This window comes from Plectropomus leopardus, chromosome 5 (genome assembly GCF_026936395.1).
Source record: "Plectropomus leopardus strain MGB_pleo_1.0 chromosome 5, ASM2693639v1, whole genome shotgun sequence".
In the NCBI taxonomy this organism is placed as follows: domain Eukaryota; kingdom Metazoa; phylum Chordata; class Actinopteri; order Perciformes; family Serranidae; genus Plectropomus; species Plectropomus leopardus.
The window spans coordinates 26585847-26600036 of record NC_142180.1 but is presented as its reverse complement, the minus strand read 5'-3'; the positions used below and the strand labels follow the sequence as shown (position 1 = coordinate 26600036).

Genomic DNA, 14190 nt, shown 5'->3' with positions numbered 1-14190 from the left:
CACAGAACTAACATCCATGTTTAAATAGTTCCAGTGTGTATATTTTAATGCTTTGTGGATCATCAGCAGGCTTAAGGCATTGCTCTGTCTTCATACATAAACATCACACAATCCACAGTTAGTAATAAATACAGTACAGGTAAAGAGGAAGCAAATATCGGTCCTAACCAACAGGACTCGTGTCTCAGATAACCTGACAGGGAGACAGTAGAGGGGCACATTCACAACACACACAGGTTCATTAAAAAAACAATTTGCTTGTTGGCACATTGGAATTACTTGCACCACATTGCAACTGTCCAATTTAACTTGAGGAACAAACATTCAGAAAACATGTTGCAGATACAGTTTAGGTCAAACCAGGACACATTTGCATACTTTGCTAATGTATATTTTGCACTACCTGTTTTCATTTTTTTTCCCAACCACTGCTCTATTGGTTTAGTCTATAAAGGCAATTACAACACCTTAAATGTTTACATTGTACATATCTGGCAATATCTGCAGGATACTGGCGCAGATAGGCACATAGGTCCATGTGGAAAAGGTAAGAGGCCAGTCAGGCAGGCTGATTTCTTGTCCCCCAATGCTTCTGTTTAGTGTCCTTGCTTAAAATGTTGTGTTTTCTGATCTGCTGCTGTTTGCTTTTGCGTTTCAATCGTACATTTCCCTTTAACTCACAATAATGCTGTATCAAAAAGAAGTATCAGTCAAGCACGAGAGAGAATTCAAGGCATCTATATGTTTTTCAAGCAGGTTTTTACATTATACATCCGTCACTCCGGTCCTGCAGCTCTGCACAAATGTTTGTTTTTTCGAAGTGGAACGACTTGAGATGGAGGGCAGCTCATGTGCACAGCAAATCCACTCAGTGTATGTTGCCCAGCTGACTGTAGACGTGCTCCAGGATCTGAGAGTAGGCCTGATCTTTGGGAGCGTGGCAGCTCAGAGAGCCCTGAGAAAGAGGAGAGAAGGTTGTACCAGTTAGGTCGCTCTGCAGGAGCGTGTATAAAGTCCTGAAAGAGTGCCAGGATCATCACCTAATGTCTGTCTAGCTAAAATCAATTTTTGGATTTTAGGACCTCGTCCTACCTTGATCTTGTCCATCATGGTCGTATCAGGACACCAATACTGGCTGAACTGGACGAGGTCGGGAGCTGACCTGTAGTAATCAACCAGCAGCATCTGTGGATGAAATGATGAATCATTGAAATGATTGTAATGATTTACAGTATTTATAAAAGTGCATCTCACATATTTTGATTTCTCTGCAGGATTTTTGCAAGACTGAGGCTGCAGCTACCATCTCATTAAGAACATCACTGGTGAGGAAGTTGTCCTGTACGTAAGTGACCTCTACAGCAACTGGGATACCGTGGTCATTAGGCCGTTGCTGCGAAGAGGCAGATGATGTTCATGTTTAGCAGAAAAATGAGCACAAATGTTTAAATTCACAGTATTAGAAAAGATTAAAATAAGAAAACGTTAAAAAAAAAAAAGATAGTTAAGTTATAGTTGTGTCCTCACCTCAGGTGGTGGAACAACCCAGAAAGGGGTAATTGTGGATGCCACGCCTTGATTACCGTGATAATACGGTCCTGAAAAAGTAAAAAAGCTGAAAGTTTAGTGGCGTTATGATTAGAAAGTTTGCATTAGACAATTATAGTTCATGGTAATAATCATGAGGCCTTCACATGTCATGGTAAATACTAAAAGTTGGTAACAGAACATAAGTGTCCTCCTGTGAAACATTTAATAACTTTTACATCACTGTAATTCAACTGCTGTAAGACACTCTAAGTACACTTTAACCCTCATTCAGGTCTCATTTAAGTGCAATATTTGTCAGATGCTAATGTCTGTAGACACCTCACTTTCACCTTAATCCATTCTTTTTTTAAATTGTCAGTGCAACTTGTCCATTATTTCAGACATTCACTGGTTGCAGTTACTATGCATAAAATGTAGATAGATCCTGTTTATCTCTTGCTTTGTAACGTTTATAGCATTATTTCAGCGCAAGTATTTAATGTACTTGCATAAGATCAATAAAATGTCTGCTATCTGCTTTCACAGCTCCCTGAGGATGAGTTATTCACAGAGAATCTTCCTAATAGATCTCATCAATACAGTCCCACACTGTGTATAAAGTTGGGCCCGTACCACAGATGATGCCCAGACAGGGCTGGAAGCCGTTATTTGAACCCTGCAGCCTGAGCTGATGGTCCATCTGGGAGTCGATGTCCTGCAGCGACGGCAGAGCCGGACCTCGCGGGTGGCTGTGGTACCAGCCCACCAACGACAGCCCGCGCATGAACAGGTTCTGACAGATCTGGAGCAGAATCAACACGACAGACGCTGATTAGAGAAAAGCATGACTTTGCTTTAAAGCTAGTCGCTAACTTTTATACAAATAACATTTTGACATATTTGCTGAAACTGTCAGTATATCCTGACGCTAGTACACAAGACAGACAATTTGTGAAAAATAATAACATCCCTCTGCCTCCCCATACTTCCTCTAATGATATTTACAGGAATCTATGCACCCACAAACAACCAATCAGAGCGGAGGAGTCTCGCACAGTCAAGTCAATCATGGCCTGTTAACTGCAGTCAAACTTTTAAATATGAATCAAGATGCTGTTACTGTAGTGCAATGTCCCGCCTCAAAAGTTTTCAGAAGCATATTTTAGTGTACTGTTTAGAGGTAAAATAAGAAAGTTTGGGCTCTGGCTACTATGTTGAAAATACTGTTCAGCTCTGGTTTGTTGTTTTTGTTCAGCTGCTATGGATTCTAGAAAAATGCCATTACAAGCCCCAGACAGAAGCAGAGGGATACGATTTTTCCCCCATAGATCATCTGTCTCACGTACTACTGTCAGGAGAAAGTGACAGTTTCAGCAAATATGACCAAAATATTTTTTAACAAAATTACTAATTTGAGTGACAGTAATTTATTATGGACTTTGCAGAGACAATAATAATTCCAAAGCCCCTAGTTGTAGTGTATGCAGCGGAGCTCTGTTTTGGCAATAATAGTTTTGGATTTTCATATTCTATAAACTGAAATACTATCAGTGCCTACAATTCAAAGAAATTGTGTGGTGCTATAAATATGCTCATATTATTGCACAGAACCTCAACTGAAGGACACTATTTAGAGATTTCACAATAAGGTCTTCATCCCAGGACAGCTCTGTGATCTTAAAACCGTTTTGTAAAGCTGGAATTGAATTTAAAGAGAAAATCTGAAATTCTGATGTTGCTTAAATTCATATTCAAACATTGTTAACAAAAACAAACAGGTATTTAAACCTACATTAAGAGCAAGAGTACAAACATTTTTGGAGGTTAACACACTCAGTACTGCAGTCACTGTTTCAGTGATGGAAATTTAAGATCTGGTTCTTTGGTTTCTGGCTTTTGTAAAAAGACAGACACATGCTGACAAGTGCTGTCTGCTGAGCTGTCCTGCGGCACAGGAAGAACTTGTGAATTTTTAAAATGGGTGTCATTCACCTTCATGTTTTCTGAAGGCATACATGCTGTTGGAGCAGACTACTGATTCACTGTCCATGTGTTACCTCCTCCTCAACAGCGGAGGCAGATTCTCTGTCTGCCAGTCTGGTCCGACAGGGGAAAGCCCTCAAAACTGTCAGCACTGAAATACATCGACCACAGAAAGAGAAAGATGCTGGAGTTAAAGATGACTTCATCTTCTACTTGTATATATTTCTTGAAGTTGTTTCTCATCTCACTCACGTTGTGTATTTGTATCCCATCGTCCTCCGAGGTATCCCACCACCTCACTGGTGGTTAGGTGACAGTGGAAGTCCTGATAATGAAAAAATGAGTAGTCTATTAACTTTTTATCAGTTTCAATTTTTCTGTTTTAGGTATGATTGTTACCCACCATTAGCAGCAGTACGTTACTGGACACGGCTACATTGAAAGGCTGGAATCTGTTGATGGCTGAGAAGGCCGACAGCTCCACGAGTGTGTGTGGATCTCTGAGGACACAAGTAAGTCTCTATCACACTCTCATTCACTCCACAGGTCACATAAAACGACACTGATCTTCCAAAATAAAAGTCAGTACCTGGCAGCATCCCTGGTGCCCAAGGTGCAGTATCTGACAGGAATCCTCTCTCTGTCGGTCCTCCGTGAAACAATTACCTCTGTAACAGATAAAACGTACATTCCTTTTCCAGATGGTTGAAACTAAAAAAAATCATGACACTTGTTGGAAAGGAGATTATTATACCATTTACTCCAGGTTTATTGTTTTTGTTCTTCTCATCTGCCTGCACAGCAGTCTTCCCTTCCTCCTCATCCTCGTCATCATCCTCCTCACTCACCAGGCTCTGGCATCACACGAAATTGAACACGAAAAAAAAAACGCAATATATGACATAGGATAGTGTAGATGGAGTGATATAGTCAGTATAAGAGTATAACACATTAAGCAGCGTTTTTACTTGTAACTTGAGTCCCTGAAATCTTCAAGTCTTAAAACAAGTGAAAAAAATCTGCCTGTGAAGTGAGAATATTTCCAGAATATTTCATCTCTCCAGTGTGTAAATCAAATATAAATCAAGGATTTTCTAAAGTCAAGTCACATTTGTCTTTATTATTTATTCCAGAGCAGCAACCTCTTCTTTATTGTTTCTCTGTTGTTGTCTTTATTGTTATTGCTTCTTAACTGATGGTATTTATTGTTACTTTTTATACAATTTTAGACTGTTTTTGTCTCCTTTTTTTTAGATTTATTATTGTTTTTATTCTGAAGCACTCTGAAACTTTGATTTGAAATGTTATTATCATCACTATCATTATTATAATTAATAGCATTATATTATTATAACTATTGTTCTTATTATCATTTTATTTATATTATATTTATTTCTAGATAATTACAATTGGAAACAGTTATTTCTTGGTACCTGCAGAATTTTTTCACTTGTTTTAAGAAAACTATGTTTCTAGGAATTAATTATGGACCAAAAAAAATTACTTCTTTTTTTTTTTTAAAAAACAAAATACATTTTTGCTTTTTTTTCTTGTCAAGCACTGGATACTTTCACCTCCTCAGGTCCCTAAAAGTCATTCAAATGAAAGAGTCTGAGAAGAAAATCTGCTCACAGCTCATGTCCACACTGAGGCCACGACCTGCTACGAGGAGTGTTTTTTTTTTTTTTTTTAAATGAACATTACTGTTCTTTTGCCTCTTACCAATTTCATCATCCCTCTTTCACAATCAGCCCTTATTTTGTTTCTCATCTTGTTTTTTGTTCTTCTTCTCTCTGTGTGTGAAGTGTCATCAACGACCAAAACAATAGTTCAGTCTCTGTAAAGATCTATGAGCTGATCGCAAGCTCTGGGAAAAACCCTCAGTGCCGTGGTATAGGCTGTCCTGTACTACTTAAACATTTAAAGGCTTAATCTTATCTGGGCTTTAATACGCCTTCCTAAAAGTGGAATCAACAACTTTTTCTTGGTATAAAGCCATGTAAAAATAAGCAGTTTTGAAGTGATTTTTCTGCCTTTTCTTTGTTTAAGTCCTTGGCTTAGAGTAGCATGTTACCTCAGATATTTGAGGCTATGTATTGATAATAAATAAAAAGTTTCAGATGTTTTCCTCTCACCATGTCAGCGCTGGGTTGGTACTTGTGCAGCCAGGTGGTTTTGTACTGGACCAGCTTCTGTCCCCGGTAGCGTACAGACGCCCAGCCACAACCAGACTTCTTTGCAGGGTTGACCAGACGTTTACAGTGTGTTGCCCAGGCACTGGGTGAGTTGAAAATCTGGCCCGTCTCCACCCACCTGATTTTCCCATCATTCAACAGGTCTCCCACAAAGTTCTTACCCTGAGGGGAAACAGAGACGAGAGACATTTTAAACCAAGAAACAAGACACATATGCAGGTCTGCTCCTATAAAGCCATATGCCTTATCATGCTGTGTTAACTTGACATTTAAGGGATAGGTCAGATTTTTTGAAGTGGGGTTGTATGAGGTACTTTCCCATAGTTAGCGTATTACATACCACAGATGCCAGCTGCCCCCAGTTATGGAGAAGCAGGCTGGAGTCTGACATGGAAGTCTAGCAATATTACTGCTGCGGAGGGATTAGCAACAAAATTTACGCCTAAAAAAATCTATATCAGTGTAAATGTATGCTAATTTCAGAGTATTTTCACTGATTTACCTTAATGTAAAACTGCAATTTCTAACTGGAAAACTAAGCCGTTACATCGCATTCTTCAATGCCAGACTCCATTAAGAAAAACACTGATTTAACATTACACAGTTGACCTTATATTAATATATAGGTTTAATGACAACATAAATTGTATCTGAGAAGCTCTTGATACAGCAAAAACATGGACAAAGACCCACCAAAAACTTAAAGAAACAGAGCAGTGATTCACCCTTATAAAGTGTAATTCACACATCATACAGCTGTGTCTAACATTGGGGTCTAAACATCTACAAGGACTTGATCTTGCAGTATCTGAACCTTCAGACACCGTGGAGCCTCCTCACATACCCGTATGCAGACAGTTAAGGACTCTGAGGCCTTCGAATATACCAAACATGACCATAGATGATTCATACATTAATACAATTATTCATAAAATATAGATTTATTAGTAATTTTTAAACATAGTTTAAAAAATGAAATTAAGATGTGTTTGTTTTGAAGAATATTCTAAGTATCGAGAAGAATTATGCTGGGTTTTTTTTTTAAAGTTTGACTTTCTTCTAGGGGCTAGAATATGTTTTGTGCTGACCCCCATCCACCACAGAACAGTACTTATCATCCTTGATGGTCTGCTTTTCCTCCAAACTGGGAGCATGCCGACTGTCATCTACTTCATGTAGAAAATCTCAGAAAATCTGAACTATCCCTTTAAGTGCAACTTTACATGACACAATTCATGCATAAATGATGAATAACAACATTCTTACTGTAACCAGCTGTGATGTGTGTTATTACCAGGTAGTGTATAGCCAGCACGCCATCCCCTGGCTCCACCAGGCCGTCCTTGAGCAGCACCCTCAGGGTGATGCCTCTCCGGGTCAGCAGGGACCCCCGGCCAGAGCTGGACCGCAGATCTGCCTCCTCTCCTCCACTCAGCTCCTCCTCATCCTCCTCTCCTCCATCCTCCACCACCTGTGGAGAGCTGGGTGGCTCTGAGCCTGAGGACACAAAACACACAAGGATGGATCCAAATGTACCCAGGTGACATGTGGGTGTCTTATTAATGTTAAAAACCATAATCTTGGCACGTGCATATTCTTATTCTTGTGAATGAAATCACTCAGATGCTTCACAATTAGCCAAAGCACCTGGGTAACAGTTAAACATCTGTGTAGCAAAGTTACATCAGGAACAAAGCCAATGTAAATGTCCATTATTCTAATTATAATTACTTTATAATGGAAGCTCCACTGTAATGGCAGCCATTCATAACTGCAGCATGCTAAAATGATAGCAGCCCTATCATGGTGAAAGGGATCTCAAGGGGCCAAAATAGGCAAAAGATAATCTAAATTGGCATTTCATTAATTACGGCTAAGCTATGCGGTTGGCCTTTTGTTTCCACCTCCCATTAGGGCATGGCTGTCTCCGCAAGAAGAGGCCTGTTCCCCCCCTCTCTGTTAATTTCCCTCAGAATTACAATTAAAGCCCTCTTTCATTATTCTCACCCATATCTCTGAAAGCGTCGGAGAAGCGCCTTTAAATCCAACTCGGTCCAAAGCGGCTCCTTTTCCGGGCACTTGAGGCTGTGCGGGGGCTGAGCTCCGGGCAGATTTCACAGATACACTTCGCCACACTAGCTCCGGCTATTATTCAAAAACATAAAATGAAGGCGTCTGTGGCTCTGCAGTGTAGTTTCCTTGTTGTGTTGCTTTAATGTCAGTTCCCCTCCCCTTTCTTTCTCCCTCTCCCCGTCCTTGTCACTCTCCCTGTGTTCTTCTGTCTGACGTGCCATGCCGGTCCGTCTGCCATTATTCACACATTCACAACACTAAAAATACTACAAAAGCATTCATAATGCATAATAAGCGTGTTAGGGTTGCAGGAGATATCTTACATGCTATTAAAACGCAAACAATGTGGCGATTAATCTGCATTTCCTCCGGAAAGATGAAGTGTCGCCCCGTGCGCTTGAGCCAACCGCTATTTGGCATTTAGGTAGATTAAAAGTGCATCCTGGAGATTACAGTGTCTTTATAAATAAGAAACACCACACTGAAGCTAAGGACAATGGTTTGTGCGGTGTTATAATGCGAGCTTGTGCGGTACTTTGTGGTGTACTGTGGTTTTTCTTCACTACACCGAGATGTTCCTTCTTTATCTCCGAAAGAAAAGAAGCACATTTACCGGGAAGCAGCCTGCGGAGGGCAGCAAACCTCCAGCAATGTGTCTTAACTGGCTCCAGTTCCTGTTACCTCCACCTGGTGGTAATACAAGCCAGTGACACAACAGGAAACAACCGCATGCTTGGCTCCAAAATACTCTGTGGTGTTGTCAAAGCTGCAGTTCAGCAGTGGTGGAAAGTAAGCGCGCACATTTACAAAAGTTTGGTACACTCTTGATGCACTTAGGGACTGTTGCTTATTTATGAGAGGAGAGCGGTGGTGCAAAACATTTGGCCTTTCGGCTTCAGATGTTTTGTAAATATTGTAATATCCTGAGAACCCCAAGATCCGCTGGTGGATTTGAAAGTCATGTCTCTTGTTTTGTTTTGTTTTGTTTTGTTTTTAATCTCGCAAATCATAGTTTCTGGCTGTTCTGACTATAATATGATTATTTATGGTGGAGGGAGTGTTATGCATTTTCCCTGTCACTCAGGAAGGCTCAAGTGAAAATAGATGTAGCTCCAGCGAGGGTCATGCTTAAGATAAAAAAACAAACAAACAAAAAAAACAAAGTTGCACTCCAGCCCCCTCCCCACTCTGATACATGCAGTAGAGTAGCGTATGCACAGTGCTTCTGCTCCAGTACATTTTAGAGAAAAAAATCTGACACTGATGGACATTTCTGTCAAACATTTATTTAACTACTAGGCCTGTAGTTAGACCACTGGTTAATTATGTTACACACACACTATAACTTGCCATTGGACCTGTGGGGAAATCTTGTTGATGACACTAATTGTCTCACTTCTAAGGCTGCAACTAACATTTGACTTATCCGTCGAGCTTTTCCACAATTAATTGATTAATTTAGTTTATAAAATGTAAAAAAAAAAAAATTATCTTAAATTTTCCTCTTTTGTCCAACCAACAGTATACAACCTAAAGACTCTTAATTTACTAACATAACTGACAAAGAAAAACAGCAAATCATCACATCTAAGAAAAACATTGTCTGAAAAAATAAAAATACCCCAAAGGATAAGTTGTCATACATGTTTAGCTTATTAGACACATTTACAAAATGTATTTTTTACAGATAACCTTATATTATTATTTTTTTTAAAAAAGGTCTAAAGGGAAAAGAGAAAGAAAACAGGCAAGAAATAAAAAAATAAAATAAAAAAACAACCACAGAGAGAGACTTTTTTAAATGGCTAAATTAGACATTTTGTTGCTGACCCTCATTGACAACACTACATCCAGCCTGCTTCTTCAAACGGAGTGTATGCTGACTGACATCTAAATTATGCAACACACTAACTATGGCTAAGTACCCCTTACAATTCCACTTCTAAAAATCCAGACTGTCCCTTTAAATTCATAAGTTTGCTTTTACCTGACAAAGTTGAGGGCCAGCTGACTGCAGTCATATGTGGTGTCAATGAGAGTGTTGCTGTGCACCACCACTGTAATGCTCAAGTCACAGTCATGCCCACTGTCAAACAGCTCTCACAGATGATGAGAGAGGCTTGTGTTGGGGTCTAAATCATACTCTTGCTCATGGTTGATTGCTGGTTGATTGCTTCTGGCCCTGATAGGGATGGATATTGGCACAGTGAGTGATTTTGATGTGAAGGGAAATTGACGTCTAACTTTTTATCATTTATTTTTCCACGGAAGATGAACACTTCTTGCTCAAACATTGGTTGCCTTGCCATTTGTGGATCTAACACCATCCCCTACACATAATCAATCACAGAAACAAAACAGAAAGTGACAATGTTGCCATTACTACCAGATATTGTCGGTGTGGTTTTACAGAGGCAGCATGTTGACATTATTTTAGTGTTTTGCACATGTTTGTACCCTTTTTTAAACTATTGCCAGTAATTTATTGTAAATAAACATTTTAGAGTGTGGGCTGTAAGAGAGAGTAAACCGTAATTTGGTGGAATATTATTTTTTAGTATTTTTTTTAAAAAAATTTCACAACAACATTTTACATAAGAGGCACATCTTTAACTTAATGATATAAATCGCATATACTTACAAGCTAGAGTACTTTAAAAAAATCGATCATCCTGATCAGTGTTTTGGCTACACGGGGATATTGTGGGGGCGTTGCTAAGCAACCGTTAGCTAGCTGCTGCTATAAACAAAGTAAGCTAGCTGGAGGGGGAGAATGAGCAAATCATCCTCGCGAAAATGACTTATTTTGAGGACAAAATTCAATAATTATGTTAATTGTAGCTTTTTTTTAAAAAAAACAAAACATTTGTAAAGAAGCCTGGACTTTGGTTCTTCAAAGAGTTAACTTTAGGTCGCAGACGTGAAAAGGAGGACAGACACGATGTCAACACAGGAAGAACTAGCTAATATCGGCAAAGTACTCAGTTTTCTTCGAGAGTGGGACCGTGGTGACAGGACAGTCCGCAGCCGCATGTTGAACACCTTCCTGGCTGAAAACACAGGGAAAACGTGTTATGAGCTGGAGCTGGAGTTTGCACAGGTTGCCAGCCTCTTCCTGGCTCGACTCACCACCTGGATGAGACTCACGTATCCTCTCTATAAGATTTAGACATTGGTCCGCACTTTTTTCTATAAGAGCATAAAAGCTAATACAGACAGCATATTTAGTGAAATGTCAGCCTAACTAATAAATAATAGCACACTGTATGCTGCAAGGCATCCGTGCAACAATTATTTGACTTTTTCATATCTTCGGTTTGCTCAATATCTAAATCCTTTTAATTTTATCTGCACGTTTTATACAAATGGAGTTATATCCAAATAATAGTCTGTTGTGTATTTATTATGTAAATTGTACTTGATGTTTTAATCACCAGTGTTAGCTTTATGAGCAACTGAATCCGATGCATAACTTATGACAAAGTAATGGGGGCTTGAGGAACAGTATCTTTTACAGAGGAAGCATAGATGAATACTTGGGTTTACTGGGCACCACAAAAAAATACCTCAGACAGACACAGAATTACCCCAAGGAGACAAAATGACTACAAGGAGACATGAAATAGACACAAAATCACCTCAGTGTGACACCAGACAACCAGAGGGAAACACTAAAGACACAAAATGATCTCAGTGTTACACAAGATGATCTCAAAGTGACAGAAAAAAAGAACCACAGGGAGACACAAAATTAATCCAAAAAGACACAAAGCCACCACTCTTTGCTCTCTGTGCTGGATTTGTTAAGTCATCAGCTGAGATCCAGACCTTAAATGACTATTCAGATACATGTTTGGGACATTTTTGGCTCTGAAGCTTAAAGCTATTGGGATTTTCCTCTCTGCATCAAGACAGTTAAGTGAGATGAAATACTGATTCATAATCAGTGAACTACAGTAGCTGTGACTCACTGTGTTGTTTTCGTCTTCGACCCACTTTTCTCACTTTGCTCAGTGATCAGTACCTGACGGAGTTTCTGGCGGATGGAGGTGTCCTCACTCTGCTCGACATCTTGAGCCAAAATCAGAGCAAAGAGATGGACAAGGCAGAGGCCCTCCGTCTGCTGCTCACCATCTCAAATGCTGGGCGCAAGTACAAAGAGGTTATCTGTGAAAGCCATGGTAAATATTATAGAGAATTTTTAGATTTCTTTCTGTGTTGTTTATCCATATTTTCTGTATACAATTTGGACCTGTTGTGCAGCACTGTAGGAGCCATATCAGCTTTATCCTGTATTTTTTTTACATTCTTGCAGGTGTGAAATCCATAGCAGAGTGCCTGGCAAAGTCAGACGCAGATGAAACCCAAGAGACAGCATGTGCCTTGTTGGAGTCACTGTCACAAGGAAACCCAAAATATCAAAACCAAATCTACAAATGTCTGATTGCTCTCATGACTTTGGCCTCCCTGAAGGCCCAGCAGCTGGTCCTGCACACCTTACACTCAGTTCAAGTAAAGCAAGAGCGTACACACTAAATCATATATTTATGGAAATATGGACGTTGATTGATTGTTCTCAGAGCATGCATGAGCCCTCATCCTTGCTGTTATACACAGTAGACCTTTTAGCAAAATCCAATGTATTTAACCTATGACAAGAAATTTGCAAGTTCTCTCACTATACTCTCACAGATGAAATTGAAAACAGCCCATCACAGCATCGTAGAGCCGCTACTGAATATGCTCGGGTCCCTGCAACTGGAGGTTCAAAATGAAGGTAAGCTGAGAGAATGTTTAAAGCCGCATGTTCATCAGTGCATATTTTGATATGGTTGATTATTTTTTGTTTTGTGTGCTGAAAACTGCTTTGAAGTGACAAATGAATGCACTGACCATTGTTGCTGTGGCTTAAAAATAATCTTTCCTGTAATAAGTTATTAATGTCTAACACTCTTTTCTCCCTTTTTATGTCTCTGACAGCTATAAATCTGATTTTAGACCTTAGATGTTATGATGTGAAGCTGCTGCTGCTCAGTGGAGTGGTGGCTCTGCTGAGGCCTACTAAAGAAGTGCAGCAAGACCTGAATATGGAAGGTGAAACTTTAGTCCTTTTGTATATATAGATATATATAGATATATATATATAGACATAATATGACATAATTTGTCGCATTAACAATGTGCTTAAACATATTTTGTTGCCACATATAAACCCATCAGAGTCTGAGACAGTCAAGATGACTGGATATCTGCCTATGTTTGTGCAACAAGCTGCTGCAGCGAAAACTATACGGTATGTAGTTGTAGTCCATTGTAATTAATGTTTTATTACACAACAAATGTCAGAAAATACTATGTTCTTTTTTTAAAGTGTATGTAAAAAATCTGTAATATATACACAAACATAAGTATATACTAATATATTTCTTTAATAATCTCAGTGTAATAGTTTTAGCCTCTGTTATACATTCTGGATATATTTTTATGGTGTTGAATGTGTTTAAGATTGCTGGCTGAGAACAGCCAAGAGATTTCTCGTGAGCTTCTCTCTCTTGAAGTGATCCAACATCTTCTGTACGCTATGGGCAACAGAGAACACACTGATGCTCAAATACAAGCCAGTCTGGCCTTGAAGGTATGCTTTCAGACAGATACACACTGTACACACACACACACACGCACACACACACTAATGCTTTCATCTCTGTGTAGCATTTTATCTGCTCATACCCAGTTATTGGGGAACACGTGCAGAGAGGAATCGGCAGCACGCTTTTTGAAACATTAATGGTAAGCTTTAAGAACTCACCAAATACTGTGACAGGATTAGTTTAAAGTTCATTGTTGAAACTATTATAAGGCAAAGCTAACAGATCCAGTCCCTTCTTCCTACAGCACCAAGCTGACACTTTGTACATGAATATGGATGAAACACAAGCAGAAATCCTGCTAACTAACAAGGTTAACGTAACTGAAGGTAATGATTGGTATTTGTTCATCTTCTTATCTTTTTCTCCAGTTGTCTGTCAATGTGAGAATGATTGTTTCTTTTGTTTTGTCAAACTTTGCATTGCAGTTTTGGATGGTGTCAAGTCTGAAGGCTGACAAGAGGGACAAATCATTTTAATAATGCAGAAAATTAAAATAGTAAATGTATGTAATTAATTTTTGTATGTTAAAGTGATAAATTTGGATTTTAATTGTTATTATATGCCCAGCTGTTGTTAGTTTGCTTAACACAATTTTAGTATTTATTTTCATGTTTCTCACAGCATTTGCAGTTGTGTTTCTTTTTTTTCTTTTTTCTGAATGATAGTTTACAGTTTGGCTACTTTCAATATGCTCTAATAAAATAAAAGTGCTTTAATTTAGGGTAATGTTAATTATAATCAATAATAGTCTATATTAA

General features: G+C 38.9%; 2 protein-coding genes across 2 annotated transcripts; one reads left to right on the top strand and one right to left on the bottom strand.

The window, feature by feature from the left end:
- Nucleotides 1-15: 15 nt before the first annotated feature.
- On the bottom strand, nucleotides 16-7915 carry mpnd (MPN domain containing). Its single transcript, XM_042481784.2, has 13 exons — nucleotides 7716-7915; nucleotides 7003-7205; nucleotides 5649-5870; nucleotides 4268-4367; nucleotides 4103-4181; nucleotides 3917-4013; nucleotides 3766-3838; nucleotides 3588-3664; nucleotides 2164-2332; nucleotides 1528-1598; nucleotides 1304-1393; nucleotides 1093-1185; nucleotides 16-955 (listed from the first exon to the last, which is right to left on the bottom strand). Exons 1-13 carry the CDS (start codon nucleotides 7717-7719, stop codon nucleotides 869-871), a joined length of 1365 nt encoding a protein of 454 aa, XP_042337718.1. The 5' UTR covers nucleotides 7720-7915; the 3' UTR covers nucleotides 16-868.
- A 2525-nt stretch (nucleotides 7916-10440) lies between these two features.
- On the top strand, nucleotides 10441-14152 carry armh1 (armadillo like helical domain containing 1). The gene is made up of 11 exons (XM_042481792.2): nucleotides 10441-10928; nucleotides 11627-11695; nucleotides 11796-11962; nucleotides 12097-12293; nucleotides 12474-12558; nucleotides 12762-12875; nucleotides 13002-13074; nucleotides 13287-13416; nucleotides 13494-13571; nucleotides 13677-13758; nucleotides 13858-14152. The coding sequence occupies exons 1-11, from the start codon at nucleotides 10723-10725 to the stop codon at nucleotides 13884-13886; spliced, it is 1230 nt and encodes a 409-aa protein (XP_042337726.2). The 5' UTR covers nucleotides 10441-10722; the 3' UTR covers nucleotides 13887-14152.
- Nucleotides 14153-14190: the final 38 nt, after the last annotated feature.